We start from the raw sequence: 24,702 nt of genomic DNA, 5'->3' as shown, positions 1-24,702 counted from the left end.
CCTGGCTCGGATGTGACGGGGGCCTGTGGCTGCCCCCCTCGTCGCTGGGTGGTCGCTCCCGCACGTGACGGGGGTGTCGTCTCCCTGTTGCTCCAGGTCTCTCCGTCTCCCGTGGTGTGCGAGGGGCATCCTGCGGGCGTCGCATGCTGGAGGGTCTGGGTCTCTCCGTCTCCCGTGGTCTCCGAGGGGCATCCTGCGGGCGTCGCATGCTGGAGGGTGCGGATCTCTCCGTCTCCCGTGGTCTCCGAGGGGCATCCTGCGGGCGTCGCATGCTGGAGGGTGCGGGTCTCTCCGTCTCCCGTGGTCTCCGAGGGGCATCCTGCGGGCGTCGCATGCTGGAGGGTGCGGGTCTCTCCGTCTCCTGTGGTCTCCGAGGGGCATCCTGCGGGCGTCGCATGCTGGAGGGTGCGGGTCTCTCCGTCTCCTGTGGTCTCCGAGGGGCACCCTGCGGGCGGTCTGCATCTGCGGGGATGGGTGCCTGGACGTTTGGTCCTGCGATACACAATGAAGCATGCATGGTTAGACATCAGGCAGTGATCAGGTGATACGGGGGAGGGGGATATAGGGGGATACGGGGGAGGGGGGATATGGGGAGGGGGGATATGGGGGAGGGGGGGATATGGGGGAGGGGGGATATGGGGAGGGGGGATATGGGGAGGGGGATATGGGGGAGGGGGGGATATGGGGGATATGGAGGGGGGATATGGGGGAGGGGGGATATGGGGAGGGGGTGATATGGGAGGGGGGATATGGGGGAGGGGGGATATGGGGAGGGGGGATATGGGGGAGGGGGGATATGGGGGAAGGGGGATATGGGGGATATGGGGAGGATATGGGGGAGGGGGGATATGGGGGAGGGGGGATATGGGGACTTTCCGCCGATAACGGAGAATTTCGCCCCAGATTCTAACATCCTTGTTCAGAGTCTGGCTTGATTCTGCATCTACACGGATCGCATTAACTGTGTCCTGTTCGCTCATGAGATGCTGCTGACTCCAGGATCTGCTGAGTAATATTCCAACTCCACCTCCTGACAAACCTGCGGTGACTGTGACCTCTCATCGCTATCGGGAAGTAGGCTGTTCCCCTGTGACCGACATTCCTGTGCGTGACCTTCTGGGGCATCATAGAAACTTTCTTCTCCATCATCTGTTGCAGAGTCTGGGCCATGCTCTTCAGTTGTGCTACCCTCAACGTGAGTTGCCTCCGGCATAAAATGACAGATAGCTTTAGTCCTTTTAATAACACTTGCTTAAGCTTTTGATTCTTCCAGAGTCCCATTGGCTAACTCTACCTGATGCTGCAGAACTTTGTCAGGTGTCTGACATTGACAACATGCTGCACAGTACGGAGGACCATCTGTCCCTTGCTTTAGCGATGCCAGGAAACTGTCCTGCTCTGGTACATGCTGAATTGAAACTCCATCACGAGTCACCTTCTGAATTCAGCATGTAAAAGAACAGTAATTGCCTCACGGTGTGAAGGTTTGTTAGTGCACCTCTGCTCAGGAACAGGAGAGTGATGAGACTGAAGACCGATCCTGTCTTGAACAGTGCGGCTCAAGCTATTTTAATAAATATGCTGGTAGCGGACATTGGGCGCTTCTCCCGGGATCAGATCGGGATCACTGCGGGTAAGCTGCGATTGATCGCTCAGCGACCCTCCCGACACCCGTCCGCAACCCACCCGTGGGTCGCGACCCACACTTTGAAAAACCCTGGCCTAGAGTATATGCTGCAGTATGGGGAGACAGTGACGTGGTGGATAATGTCACTGTACTAGTAATCCAGAGGTTTAGGCTTGTGCTCTGAGGACAAGGGTTCAATTAATTAATACATTCAGTGAATAAATAAAAGTATGGAATTGAAAGCTAGTCTCAGTAATGGTGACATTTACACCTGGTTCATTAATATTGTCCTCACCTCGTCTAGTTACACATGACTCCAGATCCATGCAATGTGGTTGACTCTTAACTACCCTCTGAAATGGTTTAGCAAAGTGTTTCTCAATCATTTTTTGCGTGGGATCCATTTTGACCAACCGGCCATCCTTCATGACCCATGACGGCCATCTTTCGTGACCCCCGCCGGCCATCCTTCACGACCCACACCAGCTATCCTTTGTGACCCACGCCGCCCGAACTTCGCAACCCTCGCTGCCCGAACCTCTTGATCCACCATTTTCGCTTACCTTTAATGTGACTGCTGAGCCAGCTTGGCTCTCACAATCTCACTTACTTTGTCATTCAATGTTACATTTCTGCAAGCTGATGATATAAGTTCTCACTGCACCCGTTAAAAAAAATAAAGAAATCAGGAGGAAATGGCTATGCTTATTCTTCAAATCCCTTTGAAGTTTTGAAAGTTTTAATCTTTCATTTGCCAGTACTTCCCTGCATATAACACACATGGGCTTTGCATCCTGATTTGCATTGGCACAATTAATAAACCCATACCTCAAGAAAACTTCTTTAAACTGCTTTGTTCCTGATTTCAGCTTCTTCTTAATGGGTTATTCACCAGAGGCCCTGAAGCTCACACCAGCACTGCTGGCATCTACAAAATGGAGGAATCTCATGTCCAGAGCATGTGACGTCAATGTACGGGGCATGAACATCTCCTTGTCGCTGCTTCTGGAGAGAAGACTCCATCGATTTTCAAAAAGAATCTGCTCCTGGGTCAGCGCGGTAATGTCAGGAGGGGGCGGTCTGCCTCGCTGGGTTCCAGGCTGGTGAACTGCTGAGGGGACACGCATTCGTGAGTCGGCCGGCATTCTGAATGCCAGTTGCGGCTGGCATTTTTGAAAGCTGGTCGCGGCCGTTGGGCACTTCCTCCCGCGATTGGGAACGCTGCGATCGATGGCCCCGTGACCCTCCCGACATCCGCCCACCCGCAGGTTGCGACCCTGAGTTTGAAAATAACTGGCCGAGCAAGCCACTCAGTTGTCTCAAACCATGACAGAAGTGTAGTGGTTCCAGGTAGCGGCCCACTGCAATTGCCTCAAGGGCATCCAGGACAGACAACAACTGCCGCCATTGCTTGTAATGCCCACAGCCCATGAAAGACGAGAAACAAAAGTCCCAGATTGGGTATAGCGACCAGAGGTGCCACCCAGACATATGCTCCTGATCTTTAACCACCTAGTGCGAAAAAAAGCTGGAGAGTTGGAGAAGACTTATCATGGGTTTGCTCTTGGGCCTGAGGCCATTCCTATCCTGTCGGTACCACAGGGTCTGGAGTCACACAATGTAGTGCAAATCTAGAACTCTGAAACGAGTTTAATTAAAGATGCCTAAACTGGGATTGGCAGATTTTTGTGATGTGAGGGCAATTAAGGATATAGAGTTAAGATGCAGGTCAGGTATTATCGAATTGAATGATTGAACAGGCTTAAGGGAAGGGCGGGAGTTCAGAAATAAGGAAGCAGGATGGTAGAGAAGAGAAACTGGGGCCTGGATTTACCGCCCGTCGGGCGCATGTGCTCGGCGGCCCCGGATGTGGATGTGAAGTGCGTTCCCAGCCGCGGTCAGCCCCAGAACACAATGTCACGCCGGTTGGTCAATTAGTGGCCGTCCAGCGTGAAACACATTCTGTGAAAGGCTGAGCACTGCCGGGGAGGGCGGAAGGAGGGCAGGCACTGAGAGAAGGGAGGGTGTGGCAGGCTGGCATTTCTAATGATTGAACAAGCTTGCTGTTTTATTTCCTATGAATGTTCTGTGGGCATCAGCAATAGTCAGTTAATTTGTACTCTATTTATTGCAACAGGACAGGAATCTGGAGCAATTCTTCACACTGTGTGATGCTGTGGATGAACACCGTCCTTTAGTCCATCAAGCTGAGGCGCTGAGCCAGGCTGTCTCCATGCTCAAGTTAGTTCGGTTAGAGGAGCTGGTCCAATTCCTGAACGTGGTGCTAGACAAACTGCTGCCACTGTTGCTCTTGAGCTCCGGCATGGGGGCAGAAGGAGGTACAGTAAACCCTAATATTCGTGCATTACACTAGCGCCTTCAGTTAACTGTCGTTCCTCACAGCCTTCCTCTGCTTTACCGTGCAGAGACATTGTGGTGAAATGCCTGTGCACAGTTCTGTATATATTTAGCAATGTGACCTCCAACCAGCTGGTGGCGATAGAGATCTATCACATGACTCAAGACATCTGCCAGTTGGTAGTAAGACGTACAAGAAGATAGTCGCACTTAGAGTAACACCAGGAGAATTCACTGAATTCATTTCGTAACCATCATCCTTATTGTAGTTCCTTAGTTATCTTTTCCACGTGTTTATTAATAAATCATTTTTATAGTGAAACAATTATACGTTCTGTGTACATCATTAGAATGGTTACATCACAGAACACAACAGATATTACTCAACGTGATATAGAAATAGACTATATGGGTGAGCAGCTCCGCAGTGACTGCCCCCCTGAGGGGGCACATTAGAAATGCCAGCCTGCCGCACCCTCCCATCAGTGCCTGCCCTCCTTCCGTCCTCCCCAGCAGTGCTCAGCCTTTCACAGAGTGTTTCACGCTGGGCGGCCACTAATTGACCAACCGGCGTGACATTGCATTCTGGGGCTGACCGCGGCTGGGAATGCATTTCACATCCACATCCGGGGCCGCCGAGCGCATGCGCCCGACGGGCGATAAATCCAGGCCCCAGTTTCTCTTCTCTCCCATCCTGCTTCTGTATTTCTGAACTCCCGTCCTTCCCTTCTTCTTATCCCGCTCCTCTGCTATTTTCCGCCCGCCTTCACCTCCTTCCTCGTTCATTTTACTCCTCTTTTTCCCCTTCTCTCTCTCTCTCCCTTTCCATAGAGTCTTCACTGGGGTGGGTGTTGGGAGAAATCTGTGCAAATGAGGAGAGAGTGGGAATGGTGCCGTGCCGGCCAGACTGTCTCACACTCACTAGACATTTGACATGTGGAGGAGGCAGGGAAGGATGTTTTAAGAAGACATTTTTAGTGGTGAAGAGAAATCGGGGATTCATTTTGCAGTCCAGGGTGATTCTGGGCCAAGATTTTACAGTTCTGCCAAGGTGTGCCCCCCCCACCCCCCTCCCCTCCCACCCCCCTCCCCTCCCCGGTGGATGCAGCGGGCCATTTAAATTGCCATTTACTTCGGCGGGACTGTAATACCCCGCCGGCAGGAGGGGTTGTAAAATCATGGCCCTGCTGTAGGGAGCAGTTTTGCCAAAGGAGAGCAAGGCCCGATAGTGTTTTACATGGTCTTGTCAGACGTGGGGATGAATGTTCAACCAGTTGACTGTTATATTATCTGCCCATTGTCTCTTGGTCTTGAGGGAATTGGGATGAGGGCTATAGCAGGGAATTTGAAAATTCAGTTGTCAGTGATTTGGTGCAGTGTTTTTTTTCCTAGCTGAATAGGGCTGGAAGGGGGACGTGAGTGGAGCGGGATGCAAGGAAAGGATGATAGAGGGCCTTAGGCCTTATCTGTGACGAACACGAGAGTGGGGAGGCCACACGAGAACAAGGATGTGACTGTCAATGTGTGTAGAGGAGTTTATATCGAGGGAGGAGAGAGCTTGATGAGTTGAGATGGAGGTTGAAGTCACTGAGGATAAGTCTCTTGATGCAGAGGTTTCTTGTGCCTGTGTTCAATCCTAGATCTCTGCTTTTCGTCTGTAACTTACTCATCCTCAAACAAAACAGCCCAACTGTCTTTCAAAATTGTTTCTGGAATCAACTTCCACTATCTTTTCAGGCAGAATGTTCCAGCTGCTGATAGCTCTGTGATTGAAAAGATTTCTCCTCATCTCGTCCCTGGATCTTAAACCAGTGATTTTAAATCAATGACCTCGGGCTATTGACCCACTCACCTGAGGTCCTTGCTTTCCTCTGAAATTCTGTCAAAATTTACCCTCATATTGGAAATCTCTATTAGGTCACATTCTAACCACCTCCGTTCCAAGAAACACAACGTGAAAATTTCAGTCTTTCCTTCTCGTTCTTGGTACCGCCTCTGTGTAACCCCCCCCCCCCAGCGTGTTTTCCGGCAGCGGAGGCAGCTCGCCATTGCCCACCGATGGAAGTTTCTAGCCCCACCAATGTCCATGGTGTTCAGTGTGGTTTGCCTGTCTTTACCACCGGGGAGCCCACCGTGGGAGGGTGGGGGGCTTCAGTGGGAGCGGAAGATATTGCTGGCCGAAAGGCCTGGAAAATCCAGGTTTGGTGCCCCAAGTTATCTGCAGTATTTCAACTAATGATGCCTTTCTTTCTTTTCTTTTTTTAAATATAAATTTAGAGTACCCAATTCATTTTTTCCAATTAAGGGGCAATTTAGCCTGACCAATCCACCTACCCTGCACATCTTTGGATTGTGGGGGCGAAACCCACGCAAACACGGGGAGAATGTGCAAACTCCACACAGACAGTGACCCAGAGCCGTGACCGAACCTGGCACCTCGGTGCCTGAGGCAGCAGGGCTAACCACTGTGCCACCGTGCTGCCCAACTAATGGTGCCTAACGAGTGGTTTAAAAGTTGTCTCGCATAAACTCTTTGCTTTTATATTCTATAAACTCAAGTATGCCATATGCTTTTCAACCACCTTGTCAGATTGCCCTGTAACTTTTAAGGGGGTGAATTCCCCGCCTCCCCAGCTGCATGTTTCTCGGTGGCGTGCCATCGCTGGCCACGGGATGCCATGTTCCCGCTGCTGGCCAATGGGGTTTCCCATTGTAGGCACCCCACATTGCTGGAAAACCCATGGGCGGGAGTGCAATGCCGGCAGAACGGAGCATCCCGCTGGCGGAGAATCTACTTCAAGGATTTGTCTCCATGGATACCATAAGTTCATAACATATAGGAGCAGAATTAGGCCATTTGGCCCATCGTGTTTGCTCCGCCATTTGATCATGGCTGATCTCATCCTGGCCTTAACTCCACCATCCTGCCCATTCTCCATAACCCATCAACCCATTACCAATTAAAAATCTTGCCTAACTCCTCAAATTTACTCACTGTCCCAGCATCAACCGCACTCTGAAGTAGCGAATTCCACAGATTCACAACCCTTTGGGAGAAGTAGTTTCTCCTCAACTCCGTTTTACATTTGCTACCTCTTATCCTAAGATTATGACCTCTCATTCTAGAATGCCCCACAAGAGGAAGCGTTCGTTCCACGTCTGCTTTATCCATACCTTTTATCATCTTGTATATCTCATCTGATCTCCCCTCATTCTTCTAAACGCGAGAGAGTATGAGCCTAAACACCAAGGTCTCTCTGTTCTTCTACACTTGGATGCTGTATTTGGGAGAGATGGTGCTGTAGTGGTTCACTGGGTTAGTAATCCAGAGGCCCAGGCTCTCGTGTTAAACTGGCTTCAAATCCCACCGCAGAAACTGGTGGAATTTAGTGAATAAATCTAGAATTGAAAGTTCAATCTCCATAATGGTTAGCATCATCAATTATTATAAAAACCCATCTGAGTGAGCATTGCTCTTGGTGCAGCTGATGCTTTAAGACTGCAACAATAATCTAACCATAACTAATTATCCACACTCCTGTTATTTTTATTTTTTATCCTCACAGCTCCTGTCACCAAGGAAATTTTTGAAGTGCTGATAGTAATTGTGGACCAGCTGCATTGTGGTGAGGAGATGAAGAAAGACCTGTTGGGCCGAAGCCATTATCTGGCTTCGTATGTTCACTACATATTCAGCACGCCAGGTATCAGTATAGTTACCAACAAACTCTTCCATTAAATAGCCAGGGCCTCTTCCAACATAAATAAATATTTGTTAACAGCATGGTGAATTCAAGTGAATCAGGTTTGCCAAATTATTATGGTCCTGGAATAACGGGGCTAACTACACTCCCTGAGATCACTCAGATTATTTAGTATCTTTAAAATGTCTAACAATGAAAATAAAGCATTTTTTTATTGAGCTCATTAATTCAGAGGGGCTGTCAGAGAAAATATGCACGACTAGGAGGAATCTGCAGGAAGTCTGTCCGTTTATCTCTCCTCCACCTTTAACCTTGGCCCTGTCCTTTAGGTAACCCTTGACCTCCCCCAACCACCATTTCAGGGTTGTCCACAAGGAACCCTTGGAGTAGGAGTGGGCCATTCAGCCCCTCAAGCCTCTTCTGCCATTCAGTGAGATTATGGCAGATATTAACTCCAATTAACCGCTGTAGGTTCTGTACCAATGCCCTCGCCTAACATCAATTTGTCCATCTCAGTTTTGAAGTTTTCAACTGGCCTAACTTCAGTGACTTTCTGGGGGAGCAAATTCCAGAATTCCACTACTCTTTGGAGCAGCTATTCCCCTTCATTGACGATTCTAAGCCTGCGCGGTGTTGCCCAGTCAGGACAGGAATGACGGTTTGCTTCTGGTTACTTATGTTCGTCAAGGAATCGAGATGTGAAGCTATATTACTGGTGAAATGTAACTCTTGTAGGAAGTGACGGGGTGGCCACTTTGAAACTGATGCCAATTATCAGCTTTGCTGCCATGAATCAGTGAGCATGGCCTCAGTCCAGTCCGTGGTGGCACACTGTCTTCCTATCATTTGTCCTTAGTTCTCCAGGAGACCAGAGCCACAGAGTCCGAGAAATACGCCACACTCAAGCCAGAAGCTGTCGCTGAGTTACGTAGGCTACGACTGCGCAGCATCAGTGACCCTGCGATCCAACCATCAAGATCCACAGAGCCAAAAGACAGAGAAGGCATTCTGAAACAGTCGAAGGTCTGGTCAAAACTTATACATTTAGCAAATTGATTTTAAAAGTATAAAAGCATTAAATGCAGTTTTTACTTTGAAATAACCTTTTTATTCCTTGTTGAAATTTCATAGAATCAAAGAATTTACAGTACAGAAGGAGGCTATTCGGCCCATCGAGTCTGCACCCGCTCTTGGAAAGAGCACCCTACCCAGACCCACATCTCCACCATATCCCCATAACCCAGTAACCCCACCCAACACGAAGGACAATTTTGGACACGAAGGGCAATTTAGCATGGCCAATCCACCTAACCTGCACATCTTTGGCCTCCAAATTTAGTTGGATTAAGCCCATGATACAGCCTCAGAAACTGAGATCCCTATAAAGACATAATACATCTTTTACATATTAGGATCCTGGACCATACCCCAACAATTGCTAGGATACCGGACAGAAACCCCAATAATTTATAAGACTGTGAGGAAAGGATACTGTGAGTGATTTCACGCACAAATACGGATATGGTATATTCAAACAAACTTTATTATTAACACAGTGTTAATAACTTATAACATTATAAATACAAATAGCTTTCAATTACCAGTGAAACAATGCTTATCAATACAATGACACAATAAACATTAATTGTTAAAATAACTACTGCGGATGCTGGAATCTGAAACCAAAGAGAAAATGCTGGAAAATCTCAGCAGGTCTGGCAGCATCTGTAGGGAGAGAAAAGAGCTAACGTTTCAAGTCCAGATGAGCTTTGACAAAGGTTCATCTGGACTCGAAACATTAGCTCTTTTCTCTCCCTACAGATGCTGCCAGACCTGCTGAGATTTTCCAGCATTTTCTCTTTGGTTAACCATTAATTGCTATTCTTATTTCCACTCAGAAAACACCCATCTCGTGTCAAAATTCACTTTTAAATACAGTTAGCCAACCCAGGAATACTTGCTGTAAAGAGGTGTCTTGGATAAACAACGTTGAGAAAGAGAGATCCTTCAGGAACTAGCTGCAGATTCTTGCCTGTCTCAATTTACTGTTTAAACTGCCAGCCTGAGACACTGCTTCTGATCTGTACACAGGCAAATCTTTAACTCACTGACTGGAGAGAAGAAACCAATCTGTTCACAGACAGATCCAAACTCAACTGTTTCTCCAGAAACTGCCTCAGCCCCTGGCTCTTCCCATTAACTACATCATCTTACTAAGCTAAACACATGTCTCTAATTATCAACTCCCCAGAGAACCCTCTTTCTACAAACAAAACTCCATTGGCCCAACTTTTACGATGCTTTAATTGCACCTCTTGTAGCCACAAAGCCTAGCTGTCTTGCAAATTGTTTTTTTAAAAACATTATTGCAGCCGTCAACCAGGCTTTTAACCCTTACTATACCAACTGCATATAATACAATACATCTGAAATTCCTATATACATCACAAATGTTTATTTAGCACCTGTCACAGTTGCAGAATCAGTGAGAATGAAGGGACTCTGAAGGAGCTTCAAACAATGAGAGTGATATTCAAATAATTTCTGATCTCATCATTCTCACATGGGGGTGTAGATTGTATTGGATGGTTAGAAAATTGGTTGAGTAGCAGGAGACAGAAGCACATATGTTGGGCAGGTGCTCTTACCGACAGAATGTGACTAAGGGGCCCTACAAAGATCTGTGCTGGGACCTCAACTCTTCAGTAGTTATTAACAACTTAGATGACCGATAGAAAGTCACAAATCCAAGTTTACCAATAACGCAAAGCAGTGTCGATAGAAGCTTAAAGTGACTAAAGAGTTATTCATAAAGTGAATGGGAAAAACTGTTGCATGCGGAGATCAATGTAGGCAGGGTGAGGGCATTCACTTTGGATACAAGAAGGGTGGAAACAGGGCTCTTACTAAATAGTGAAAAGGTCGAAACTGCGGTAGCCCAAAGAGATTTTGGGTCCATGTACATAAATCACTAAAATGTCATAAATGGGTTGGGAAAATAGTTTAAATGGCTATTGAAATATTGGCCTTTATATTTAGGAGACTAAAATACACGGTTCACGGTTCAGTTATACAAAGTTCTGGTTAAACAACACCTGGAGCACTGGGAGCAGTGCTAAGAAAGGATGTATTGGCCTCAGCGGGAGCGCAGTGTAGATGACTGAAATTATATCTGGACTCTAAGGGTTGAGCAAAAAAGAGAGATCACACAATGTGGGGTTGTATTCCCCGGAATTTAGAAGATTAAGGGGTGATTTTGATCAAAACGTTCAAAATATAGAAATCTATTTGTGCTGGTTGAGGTATCTCGGACTCGGGGGCATTGTCTAAAGATTAGGGGCCGGCCTTTCTGGGGTGAAGTTACTCGCAAATAGTGGTGGAGGTTTGCAACACTCTTCTTACACAAACAGCAGATAGTGCTGTGTCAGTTGTTAATTTTAAATCTGAGATTGGCAGAATTTTATTAACTAGAAGTGTTAAGGATTATGTGGCAATGCATCTCGATGGAATTAATGATAATAATAATCTTTATTTGTGTCACAGGTACGCTTACATTAACAGTGCAATGAAGTTCAAGCGGAAATTCCCTAGCCTAGTCGCCACACTCCGGCGCCTGTTCGGGTACACTGGGGGAGAATTCAGAATGTTCAATTCACCTAACAAACACTTCGAATTAGCTCATAGATCAGCCAAGATCTTTTTGAATGGGGTAATAGATAAGAGGGGAGAAATGTTATCTTCCTGCTCCTATGTTCATATATATGGGAGTCTTAGGTGGTGGTGGGGGGCCGGGGGGGCTGATGAGGGAGGTAGTCAGTGACAAAGTTGTTACCAGGGGCGTCATTCTCCGACCCCCCGCCGGGTTGGAGAATCGACGGGGGCTGCCGTGAATCCCGCCCCCGCCGGTTGCTGAAGTCTCCGGTACCGGAGATTCGGCAGGAGCGGGAATCGCGCCGCGCCGGTTGGCGGGCCCCCCCGCTCGATTCTCCGGCCCAGATGGGCCGAAGTCCCGCCGATAAATTGCCTGTCCCGCCGGCGTAAATTAAAGTACCTTTCTTACCAGCGGGACAAGGCGGCGTGGGCGGGCTCCGGGGTCCTGGGGGGGGCGCGGGGCGATCTGGCCCCGGGGGGTGCCCCCACGGTGGCCTGGCCCGCGATCGGGGCCCACCGATCCGCGGGCGGGCCTGTGCCATGGGGGCACTCTTTCTCTTCCGCCTTCGCCACGGTCTCCACCATGGCGGAGGCGGAAGAGACTCCCTCCACTGCGCATGCGTGGGAAACTGTCAGCGGCCGCTGACGCTCCCGCGCATGCGCCGCCCCGATATGTCATTTCCGCGCCAGCTGGCGGGCAACAAAGGCCGTTTCCGCCAGCTGGCGGGGCGGAAATCCCTCCGGCGTCGGCCTAGCCCCTCAATGTTGGGGCTCGGCCCCCAAAGATGAGGAGCATTCCGCACCTTTGGGGCGGCGCGATGCCCGTCTGATTGGCGCCGTTTTGGGCGCCAGTCGGCGGACATCTCGCCGTTTGGGGAGAATTTCGCCCCTGATGTTGCACATAGGCACCTTTTGTCGTCAGTTCTGCAGCATGGAGATAGCCTTTGGCTGAGGTCTTGCCCCTTTATCTGCAGTTGGTATATATCCTGCGACTGATCATCTCCCCCCACTTCACAGGGAGAAATGCAGGATAAAATCGCTTTGAAAGACAGGTGCGGCCTAACCAGCATTTTCCTCCATCCACCAAGGAACGATCAAGAGCGGTGGGGGTGAGGAGGAGGGAGGACAAACGCATTTAATGCTTAAATCAAATCCCAGAAGGAAAAACAGTTCGACCAGTGTTCTTATTTCCCTGTTTTACTGATGTTCCATTTTAAAGTATACAACACCAGTTCGGAACGGTACTCTTATTTGTAAAAGTCAGGGGCCCGGATTCTCCATTCTGGAGCTTAAGTGCTCCCGCCAGTGGAGAATCACTACTGGTCTCCATTAACGCTAGCAGCAAGGCCCGATATGGGACTCTCTCCCCTTTACCTTGCTAATTGATGCATGGGGGAGAGCTCGCCAGAACTCGTTGGAATCCTGGTATTGGGCTGGGTATTGTAAATTTAGAGTACCCAATTATTTTTTTTCCAATTAAGGGGCAATTTAGCTTGGCCAATTCACCTACCCTGCACATCTTTTTGGGTTGTGGGGGTGAGACATATGCTGACATAGGGAGAATGTGCAAACTCCACACGGACAGTGTCCTGGGCCCAGGATCGAACCCGGGTCCTCAGTGCAGTGAGGCAGCCGTGCTAACCACGGTGCCACCGTGCTGCCCTTTGGGTTGCCATTTGATCGGGCGGCTCGATACCGAGGCCTGGTAGCGGACCCCCCCCCCCCCCAACAATGCAAATCTTGCCTCCCACTGACAAGTGGGGCATCCTCCGCCACTATGGGAATAATGGGTCACACCCCCCAAATCATGCATGCATAAGGGTGATCCAATCCCCCCCTCACTGACTCCCTCAGCCCTGGCCATCAGAGACGCCCACGTCAGACCCTCCAACAGAGAGCCCCATCAGGGACCCCAGCAGTTACCCCTGGCTGAAAGCTGAAGAGCAGTCCAGGCAGTAGAGTGAAAAATCATTGCATTTTCACTTTCCCTTCTGTAACATCTGCTGCCTCAGACAAAATTGTTTAACGCAGCAGCTTTACAACGAAAGCCAAGTACACTCAAAGGGCTTCAAATCCCTTGACAGCCTTTTGAATGCAAATCTTATATTCAATTTCACAGAGCAATAGTTTGCGCTAGCCAGTGATTGACAGTTTTATTGGTCCACACCCAGCTGCTCAGGGCATTTAATTATCTTTCCCTTAACACTTGAATGCATCTTAATGATCCTGATTTGAAGTTAACCATAATGTTTACAAATACTCTTGCTATGATTGACAGCCCCTCACCACATCAAAAGGAGCTAAGTGCTTTCACTTCCTCTTTTTTTCAGCACAAAGCACTTAGCACCCTCATGCATGCATGCTGACCGGATGACCCTTTATTCCCGTGGTGAGCGGGAGGATGTCGCTACTTGTCAGCGGGGGAAGCAGGATTTGCGTTGTGGGGGTAGGGATGTCTTCCGATGGACTTTGGGGGGCACCTCAGTTATGCACTGATCCCCTTGACATACCTTGGGGTCCACTGCGTCAGGGCCACACTTGCACAAACTTGAACCGAAGCCGCCTGGAGGATTTCCCGCTATGGGGAGTTGGGTGCATAATGGGGGGGGGGGGGGGGGCGGAATCATGCTTCCAGCCGGTCAACCAAATGGAAATGGGTTCAAATAAGTGATTTATATCCTCCGCTGGTGCGAGGTGGGTAGTACGCTGAAGACGCTGGCATGGGATCGTTTTTGGGGGATACTCTACGCTCCACCCAGTTAAGATTCCCGGTCGCATTGGTGGGGAACGGAGAATCACAGCCTGAGTTGCTGAGATTTTTATCAGTCCCAATCCCCCTAGGTTAAAGCTTGCTACATTCTATTAAAGAGGGTGTATCACGCCTCCACCTCGTGTGCGAGGTTGGGGCTGATACAGCTGAAGGTGGGGTATAGAGCACACCTTACGAGGATGAGCCGGCTCTGTGAGGGGGTAGAAGATGTGTGTGAATGTTGCGGGGGGGGGGGGGGGGGCGCTAATCACGTTCATATGTTTTGGTCCTGTCCAAAGTTGGAGGATTACTGGAAGGAGGTGTTTAGGGTAATCTCTAATGTGGTGCACATGAATCTGGACCCGGGCCCTCGGGAGGCCATGTTCGGGGTGCTGGACCAGCCGGGGTTGGAAATGGGTGCGGAGGCAGATGTTGTAGGCTTCGCCTCGTTGATTGCCCAAAGGCGGATCCTGTTGGGATGGAGATTAACCTCTCCACCCTGTGCCCTGCCATGGCGGGGGGATCTGCTGGACTCTTAATGCTTGAAAAGGTCAAATTTGAACTGAGGGGAAGGATGGAGGGGTTCTACAATTCATGGGCGTTATTTATTTTGCACCTTCGAGAATTGGATTACATCGAGCATTAGGGTGGGGGCTGGGAGGGTTGTGGGGAGGGGGACTGTATGCGTTAATGGTGACTATGGGTGATTCCTGATTCCTTTTTGTCATTTGTTTATGTTAACATGCGGGCTAATGTTTGGGGTTTGTTGGGAGGATGGGATCATTGTTATTGACTTGGGGATTGACATTACATTCGTTACTGACTATTGTTTATTGTTGGGTGTAAATTTGGGAGAAAATGTGTAAATGGAGGAGAATAAAAAATATTTAAAAAAAAGAGGCTGTATCAACCCATTTCATTGATTCAAGAGAGTGGGTGGGAGTCTCCGCATTTTCCGGCATGGTGCGCACCCCCCTGCTGGCAGCGGGGTTCTCTGTTCCTGCAGGCGACCAATGGGCCACCCCACACCACCGGGGAACCCTCGGGCGTGGTTGCGCTGCCGGCGGAACGGAGGATCCCATCTATGGAGAATTCCGCTGAGTATTTCCGATTAATGATAACATCCACCTGTACCTTGCATGTCCAATAGCAACTCAGACAGAAATCAGATCTGTGGTATTATCAGGTATTACGGTACCTGAGAGGCTGAAGTACCATTGGTTAAACCTAGGGGTTTTACCATTGGCTGTAGAGTATGGTAGCTCTGCCCCGATAGGTGGGGTATAAGAACTTGTGCCATCCCAGCAGCCCTCATTCTGTACCTGAGCTGCTGGGGAATACTTCTCGCTTATTAAAGCCTTCAGTTGCACTATAATCTCCTTTTAGTAGTTATTGATCGTGCTTCAAGATCTAACTGGAGTTTTCTGTGAAACTTAGAATGTTCAGTTGTGCGCGTGTCTCCTTCTGTTTTTCTTTGTTTTATTCTCTCACTCTCTCTACCCCCCTCATGCACCTCTTCATATCTCTCTCTCTCTCTCACACACACACACACACACACATTATCTGTCTGTTCCTTACTTCCAATTTCATCTTTGTTTAATTATTTTCAATGATTGGCTTTTCTGCAGCTATTCCATGAAGAGCTGGTCTACTGCATTGTGTTCACCAGCGGAGAAATGAGAGATAAAGTTTACAGGCAGCTATGGTTCTTCCTTGAACTCTTGGTAAGTTATTACTTTTAACACAGAATCTGCCAACCCTACAGGGGAGTTTTATTTGAGGCTTATCCAAAATGCTTTAACTTATTTGGAAGGTTAATTTGCAACTGTTTCTGTCTATGTGTAACTGAGGTTTACAAAATCATGAGGGGCACAGATAGGGTAGATAGGAAGGAACATTTTCCCTTAGTCGAGGGATCAATAACCGGGGGAGCATGGGTTTAAGGTAAGGGGCAGGAGGTTTGGAGGGATTTGAGAAAACGCTTTCACATAGAGGGTGGTGGAAATCTGAAACTCACTGCCTGAAAGAGTGATGGAGGCGGGAATGCTCACAGCATTTACGACCCATTTAGATGAGCACTTGAGCATACATATTATGGACGTAATGCTGGAAAATGGGATTAGAATAGATAGGTGCTTGAAGGCTGGCACAGACATGATGGGATGAAGGGCTCTTTCAATGCTGTAAACCTCTATCAATGTGAGAAGTAATTTTTCAAGGCATGGACTTATAAAAATCATCATCATAATAATAATAATCGTTATTGCCACAAGTAGACTTCCATCAACACTGGTTTAGCACACTGGGCTATATCGCTGGCTTTTAAAGCAGACCAAGCAGGCCAGCAGCACGGTTCAATTCCCGTACCAGCCTCCCCGAACAGGTGCCGGAATGTGGCGACTAGGGGCTTTTCACAGTAACTTCATTGAAGCATACTTGTGACAATAAGCGATTTTCATTTCATTTCATGAAGTTACTCTGAAAATCCCCCAGTCACCACATTCCGGCGCCTGTTCGGGTACACAGAGGGAGAATTCACAATGTCCAAATTACCTAACCGGAGCACCCGGAGGAAACCCACACAGACACGGGGAGAACGTGCAGACTCCGCACAGACAGTGACCCAAGCCGGGATTTGAACCTGGGACCCTGGAGCTGCGAAGCAACAGTGCTATCCACTGTGCTACCGTGCTGATGCACGGTAATGGAGCACAAAGGGAGGCCATTTGGCCCATCGTACTTGTACCGGCACTTTGAAAGTGCTATCCAATTTGCTTCACTCCTTCGCTCTTTCCCCCTAAACCTGCAATTTTTACCTTGTTAAGCAGATATCCAATTCCATTTAGTCTCACTTAAATCTGCTTCCACCAGCCTTTCAGGCATCGCATTCCAGATTACAACTCAGAGTGAAAAACATTCTACTCGTCTCCCCCCACTTATTATTTTTGAAACCAATTACGTTAAACCCTAATTAGTGACCCTCCTGTCAGTGGACACCTCCACTCAAAAACTTTCAGAATTTTGACCACCTCTATTAAATATCCCCTTCTTCTCTACTCTTGGGAATGTAAAAATCCTTAGATCATTCCATGCTATCCATTTCACATTCTTTGCAGCAATGAAGATGTTTGAAATGAAAATAAAATGAAAATCGCTTATTGTCACAAGTAAGCTTCAATGAAGTTACTGTGAAAAGCCCCTAGTCGCCACATTCCGGCACCTGTTCGGGGAGGCTGGTACGGGAATTGAACCCGCGCTGCTGGCCTGCCTTGGTCTGCTTTAAAAGCTAGCTCTTTAGCCCTGTGCTAAACCAGCCTCTTGATGGGAACGGCTCCACAAACTTCCCCGACCTGCACCCCAGGTCAGGGTTTTTTTACTAGAGGGGCGACACCTGTTAGGAGAAGCCCCGCGCCATTACCGGGCAAGTTCCCCCGGAGGTCAGGGGAATCCTTCTAGTTCCAATCCCATGACCTCCACTGGGAATTATAACAACCTGATTAACATTTTTAAATTGTGTTTCCCATCTGCCCAGATTGATAGCTAGGTGGTAAAGAGAATGGGTAGAACAGTGCAGCTGGGGGTGCTGGAGATGGAATCCAATCATCGAAGGAGACTGGGTATTGGGCATGTAGAGTGGCCGCGAGAGGGGAGGGAGAGAAGGGAGGGAAGATGGGATTGCAGGGATGGAGGGATAAAGGTAGTACACTAGGAAGAGAGATATCCTTTCGTTGCCAGAATTCCCAAGTCCCGAGAAACCCAGCCTACAGTATTTTAATTCAAATGGTTCCCAAATTCTGAGGAGCAAGGGCCTCAACTTGGACCTGCGTCGCTTTTATAAGTTACTCTGAAGCTCACCACAATCAAAATGGAAACTGGCTGGTTGGTGTCGGGTTAAAAATGGGTAATGAAAGTTGGAATTCTCTTCTCCCAAACTCTTGCATTCTTGGGTCAATTGAATTTGATAGCTTGTGCTGATAGTAATATCGGATGGGCACAGGCCAAATTGACTCAAAATGGTGTCATCTTGCAGAGGACAGGGATTGTGCTCTCAGCTGGAACTCTTCGCTGTGAATTCAAACAGCACTCCCCAAATTCTGAAAATGAATTCTTGAACAAGCTATTGACATCAGTTTGCCTCAATATTGTCATGGAAACCATACTCTCTTATCTGATTGTTTGTAAGCTGCAGTGTGTTAACATCTGGTACCACAGAAGCCGTCTCCTGGGAGAAACAGCAACGTTTTTCCCAGTTACCACAGATGTGTGACCGATGTTTACTTCAGAGGAACTGCACAGTGTGTCCATCAGCATAGAACATAGAATAGGAGGAGGCCATTCGGCCCTTTGAGCCTGCTCCGCCATTCATTATGATCATCCAACTCGATAGCCTAATTCTGCATTCTCCCCATATCCTTTGATCCCCTTCACCCTAAGTGCTATATCTAACTACTTATTGAAAACGTGCAATGTTTTAGTCTCGACTACTTCCACAGGCTGACTACTCTCTGGGTGAAGAAATATCTCTCCATCTCTGTCCTAAATGGTCCACCCCAGTATCCACAGACTGTGACCCCTGGGGTGAGATTCTCCGACCCCCCACCGGGTCGGAGAATCGCCTAGGGCTGGCGTGAATACCGCCCCCGCCGGTTGCCGAATTCTCCTGCACCGGAGATTCAGCGGGGGCAGGAATTGCGCTGTGCCAGTTGGCGGCCCCTCCCCCCCCGCGATTCTCCGGCCCAGATGGGCCGAAGTCCCGCTGCTAGGATGCCTGTCCCGCCGGCTTGGATTAAACCACCTCTCTTACCGGCGGAACAAGGCGGCGCGGGCGGGCTCCGGGGTCCTGGAGGGAGGGGCGCGGGGCGATCTGGCCCAGGGGGGTGCCCCCATGGTGGCCTGGCCCACGATCGGGGCCCACCGATCCGCAGGCGGGCGGGCCTGTGCCGTGGGGGCACTCTTTTCCTTCCACCTTCGCCACGGTCACCACCATGGCGGAGGCGGAAGAGACTCCCTCCACAGCGCATGCGCGGGGATGCCGTGAGCGGCCGCTAACGCTCCCGCGCATGCACCGCCCGGCAATGTCATTTCCGCGCCAGCTGGCGGGACACCAAAGGCCTTTTCCGCCAGCTGGCGGGGCGGAAATCGGTCCGGCGCGGGCCTAGTCCCTCAAGGTTAGGGCTCGGACCCCCAAGATGCGGAGGATTCCGCACCTTTGGGGCGGCGCGATGCCCGACTGAATTGCGCTGTTTTTGGCGCCGGTCGGCGGACATCGCGCCGATACCGGCGAATTTCGCCCCTGGTTCTGGACGCCCCCACCATCGGGAACATCTTTCTTCATCTATCCTGTCTAGTCCTGTTAAAGTTTTATAGTTTTCAATGACATGCCCCTCGTTCTTCTGAACTCCAGCGAATGTAATCCTAACCGATTAAATCTCTCCCCATACGTCAGTCCCGCCAGCCCAGGAATTAGTCTGGTAAACTTTTGCTGCACTCCCTCTAGAGCAAAAACATCCTTCCTCAGATAAGGAGACCAAAACTGCACAGAATTATCCAGGTGTGGTTTCACCAAGGCCCTGTCTAATTGTAGTAAGACATCCCTGCTCCTGTAATCGAATCCTCTTGCTATGAATGCCAACATACCAATTGCCTTCTTTTTTAAAAATATGTTTATTACGACATTTATAAATAAACATCAAATAAAACCATAACCAAGATAAAAAATATAACCGACAGATCACGAAAAGGAGAACACAGAATAACTCAATAAATAGCCAACAATTGCACCCCGCCCTCCCTACCATACCCCCGCCCTCTCTGCCTCCACTTTTTCTTTTTAACCCTAAACCCCCCCCCCTGCTGACTTAACTGTCCTGGAAGAAGTCAATCAACAGTTTCCATCTCCGGGTGAACCCTTCCAGTGACCCCCTTAAGGTGAATTTAATTTTCTTCAGCCTAAGGAAATCTGCGAGGTCGCTCACCCATACCCCCTGCTTCGGAGGCTCCGAATCCCTGCACCCCAACAGGATCCGTCTCCGGGCTACCAGAGAGGCAAAGGCCAGAACTTCGGCCTCTCTCACCCCCTGGACTCCTGGGTCTTCCGACACTCCAAACACTGCCAATTCTGGACTCGGGACCACCTTCACCCCCAGGACCTCTGACATCACGCCAGCGAACCCCCGCCAAAATCCCTCCAGCCTCGGACAGGCCCAAAACATGTGAACATGGTTCGCGGACCCCCCGCACACCACCCAAACCTATCCTCCACACCCTCAAAGAACCTGTTCATTCTGGCTACTGTCATATGCGCCCTATGGACTACCTTAAATTGAATGAGACTCAACCTAGCGCACAAAGAGGACCCATTCACCCTCCTCAAACCTTCCTCCCATAACCCAGCCTCCAGCTCTCCCCCCAGCCCCTCCTCCCACTTTCACTTAACTACCCCGATCGGGGCGCCCTCCCAGTCCATCAATTCCTTTTATATCTCTGACACCCTGCCCTCTCCAACCCGTTCTCGACAGCACCTTGTCCTGCAACCCAGGGGCGGCAGATCAGGAAAGGGCAGCACCTGCTTTCTTACGTAGTACCGCACCTGTAATTATTTGAACCCATTTCCGCTGGGCAACTCGTACTCCTCCACCTGTCCTTCCAAACTCGGGAAGCTGCCCTCCAAGAACAAATCTCCAAACCGCTCAATCCCCGCCCGCAGCCAATCCTGAAACCCCTCATCCAGTTCCCCCGGAGCGAACCTGTGAATCCCACAGATCGGGGCCTAAACGGAGGCCCCCTCAAGCCTCAGGTGCTGTTGCCGCTGTCCTCACACCCTCCAGGCCGACACTACTACCGGACTCGTGGAGCACCTGGCCTCCGAGAATGGCAGAGACGCCGTCAACAATGCTCAATTGTCTTATTTACCGGCTGCCGTACCTGCAAGCTTACCTTCAGTAACTGGTGTACGAGGACACCCAGGTCTTGTTGCACATTTCCCTTTCCTAATTTATGCCCATTTAGACAATAGTCTGCCTTCTCATGTTTGCTACCAAAGTGGATAACCTCGCATTTTTCCAAATTGTACTGTATCTGCCATTCATTTTCCCACTCACTCAACTTGTCCAAATTACACTGAAGGATCTCCGCGTCCTCCTCACAGCTCACCCTCCCATCCAACTTGATGTCATCTGCAAATTTGGAGATATTACATTTTGCTCCCTCATCTAAATCATTAATATATATTGTGAATAGCTGGGGTCCTAGCACAAATCCCTGCATACCAATTCACTGCCGGCCAATTTGAAAAAGACCTATTCATTCCTACTCTTTGTTTCCTGTCTGCCAACCAGTTTTCTATCCATCTCAATGCACTATCCCTAATCCCATGCGCTTTAGTTTTACATACTAATCTCTTATGCGGAACATTGTCAAAAGCCGTCTGAAAGTCCAACTATACCACATCCACTGGCTCCCCGTCGTCAATTCTACTAGTTACATCCTCAAAGAATTCCAGTAGATTTATCGAGCATTATTTTTTTTTGCATAAATCCATGCTGACTCTGTCCGATCCTGCCACGATTTTCTAAGTGCTCTGCTATAAAATCTTTGATAATGGATTCTAGGACTTTCCCCACTACTGACGTCAGGCTTACTGGTCCATAATTCCGTGTTTTCTCTCTACCTTTCTTTTTAAATAGTGGAAGTTACATTAGCTATCCTCAAATCTGCAGGAACTGTTCCAGTGTCTATGGAATCCTGGAAGGTGACCACCAATGCATCTGTTGGAAAAGAGAATAATGTGTTATGGTGAATCACAAAATGTTAGCGTGCAGGTACAGCGAGTAAAATGTTGGTCACCTTATTTAAGAAGACATATCTTTGAATTGGGACCAGCTCCCAGAACATAAGAACATAAGAACTAGGAGCAGGAGTAGGCCATCTGGCCCCTCGAGCCTGCTCCGCCATTCAATGAGATCATGGCTGATCTTTTGTGGACTCAGCTCCACTTTCCGGCCCGAACACCATAACCCTTAATCCCTTTATTCTTCAAAAAACTATCTTTATCTTAAATAATTAAATGAAGGAGCCTCAACTGCTTCACTGGGCAAGGATACCATAGATTCACAACCCTTTGGGTGAAGAAGTTCCTCCTAAACTCAGTCTTAAATCTACTTCCCCTTATTTTGAGGCTATGCCCCCTAGTTCTGCTTTCACCCGCCAGTGGAAACAACCTGCCCGCATCTATCCTATCTATTCCCTTCATAATTTTATATGTTTCCATAAGATCTCCCCTCATCCTTCTAAATTCCAACGAGTACAGTCCCAGTCTACTCAACCACTCCTCGTAATCCAACCCTTTCAGCTCTGGGATTAACCTAGTGAATCTCCTCTGCACGCCCTCCAGTGCCAGTACGTCCTTTCTCAGGTAAGGAGACCAATACTCCAGGTGTGGCTTCACTAACACCTTATACAATTGCAGCATAACCTCCCTAGTCTTAAACTCCATCCCTCTAGCAATGAATGACAAAATTCCATTTGCCTTCTTAATCACCTGTTTCACCTGTAAACCAACTTTTTGCGACTCATGCCCTAGCACACCCAGGTCTCTCTGCACAGCAGCATGTTTTAATATTTTATCATTGAAATAATAATCCCTTTTGCTGTTGTTCCTACCAAAATGGATAACCTCACATTTGTCAACATTGTATTCCATCTGCCAGACCCTAGCCCATTCACTTAACCTATCCAAATCCCTCTGCAGACTTCCAGTATCCTCTGCACTTTTTGCTTTACCATTCATCTTAGTGTCATCTGCAAACTTGGACACATTGCCCTTGGTCCCCAACTCCAAATCATCTATGTAAATTGTGAACAATTGTGGGTCCAACACTGATCCCTGAGGGACACCACTAGCTACTGATTGCCAACCAGAGAAACACCCATTAATCCCCACTCTTTGCTTTCTATTAATTAACCAATCCTCTATCCATGCTACTACTTTACCCTTGATGCCATGCATCTTTATCTAATGCAGCAACCTTTTGTGTGGCACCTTGTCAAAGGCTTTCTGGAAATCCAGATATATCACATCCATTGGCTCCCCGTTATCTACCGCACTGGTAATGTCCTCAAAAAATTCCACTAAATTAGTTAGGCTCGACCTGCCCTTTATGAACCCATGCTGCGTCTGCCCAATGGCACAATTTCCATCCAGATGCCTCGCTATTTCTTCCTTGATAGTTTCCAGCATCTTCCCTACTACCGGAGTTAAGCTCACTGGCCTATAATTACCCGCTTTCTGCCTTCCTCCTTTTTTAAACAGTGGTGTCACGTTTGCTAATTTCTAATCTGCCGGGATCACCCCAGAGTCTAGTGAATTTTGGTAAATTTTCACTAGTGCATTTGCAATTTCCCTAGCCATCTCTTTTAGCACTCTGGGATGCATTCCATCAGGGCCAGGAGATTTGCCTACCTTTAGCCCCATTAGCTTGCCCATCACTACCTCCTTAGTGATAACAATCACCTCAAGGTCCTCACCTGCCATAGCCTCATTTCTATCAGTCACTGGCATATTATTTGTCTTCCACTGTGAAGATCGACCCAAAAAACCTGTTCAGTTCCTCAGCCATTTCCTCATCTCCCATTATTAAATCTCCCTTCTCATCCTCTTAAGGACTAATATTTACCTTAGCCACTCTTTTTTGTTTTATATATTTGTAGAAACCTTTACTATCTGGTTTTATATTCTGAGCACATTTACTCTCATAATCTATCTTACTCTTCTTTATAGCTTTTTTAGTAGCTTTCTGTTGCTCCCTAAAGATTGCCCAGTCCTCTAGTCTCCCACTAATCTTTCCACTTTATATGTTTTTTCCTTCAATTTGATACTCTCCCTTATTTCCTTAGATATCCACGGTCGATTTTCCCTCTTTCTACCGTCCTTCCTTTTTGTTGGTATAAACCTTTGCTGAGCACTGTGAAAAATCGCTTGGAAGGTTCTCCACTGTTCCTCAACTGTTTCACCATGAAGTCTTTGCTCCCAGGTCTACCTTAGCTAGTTCTTCTCTCATCCCATTGTAATCTCCTTTGTTTAAGCACAAAACACTAGTGTTTGATTTCACCTTCTCACCCTCCATCTGTATTTTAAATTCCACCATATTGTGATCACTCCTTCCGAGAGGATCGCTAACTATGAGATCATTAATCAATCCTGTCTCATTACACAGGACCAGATCTAGGACCGCTTGTTCCCTCGTAGGTTCCATTACATACTGTTCTAGGAAACTATCGCGGATACATTCTATAAACTCCTCCTCAAGGCTGCCTTGACCGACCTGGTTAAACCAATCGACATGTAGATTAAAATCCCCCATGATAACTGCTGTACCATTTCTACATGCATCAGTTATTTCTTTGTTTATTCCCTGCCCCACCATAATGTTACTATTTGGTGGCCTATAGACTACTCCTATCAGTGACTTTTTCGCCTTACCATTCCTGATTTCCACCCAAATGGATTTAACCTTATCCTCCATGGCACAGATGCCATCCCTTACTATTGCCCGGATGTCATCCTTAAATAACAGTGCTACACCACCTCCCTTACCATCCACTCTGTCCTTCCG

General features: G+C 48.3%; 1 protein-coding gene across 1 annotated transcript in view; it reads left to right on the top strand.

Moving 5' to 3' along the window:
- The window catches only part of LOC140395143 (dedicator of cytokinesis protein 7-like), a 353,436-nt gene that overhangs the window by 168,252 nt on the left and 160,482 nt on the right, over positions 1-24,702 (top strand). Inside the window, exons 19-22 of the mRNA XM_072482618.1 lie at positions 3,765-3,966; positions 7,552-7,689; positions 8,546-8,712; positions 15,718-15,813. Of these exons, the coding sequence (XP_072338719.1) occupies positions 3,765-3,966; positions 7,552-7,689; positions 8,546-8,712; positions 15,718-15,813 (603 nt within the window). The remainder of the gene's footprint in view (positions 1-3,764; positions 3,967-7,551; positions 7,690-8,545; positions 8,713-15,717; positions 15,814-24,702) is intronic.

The sequence above is a fragment of the Scyliorhinus torazame genome, chromosome 18, assembly GCF_047496885.1.
Source record: "Scyliorhinus torazame isolate Kashiwa2021f chromosome 18, sScyTor2.1, whole genome shotgun sequence".
NCBI classification, from domain to species: domain Eukaryota; kingdom Metazoa; phylum Chordata; class Chondrichthyes; order Carcharhiniformes; family Scyliorhinidae; genus Scyliorhinus; species Scyliorhinus torazame.
This window is presented reverse-complemented; position numbering and strand designations above follow the sequence as displayed.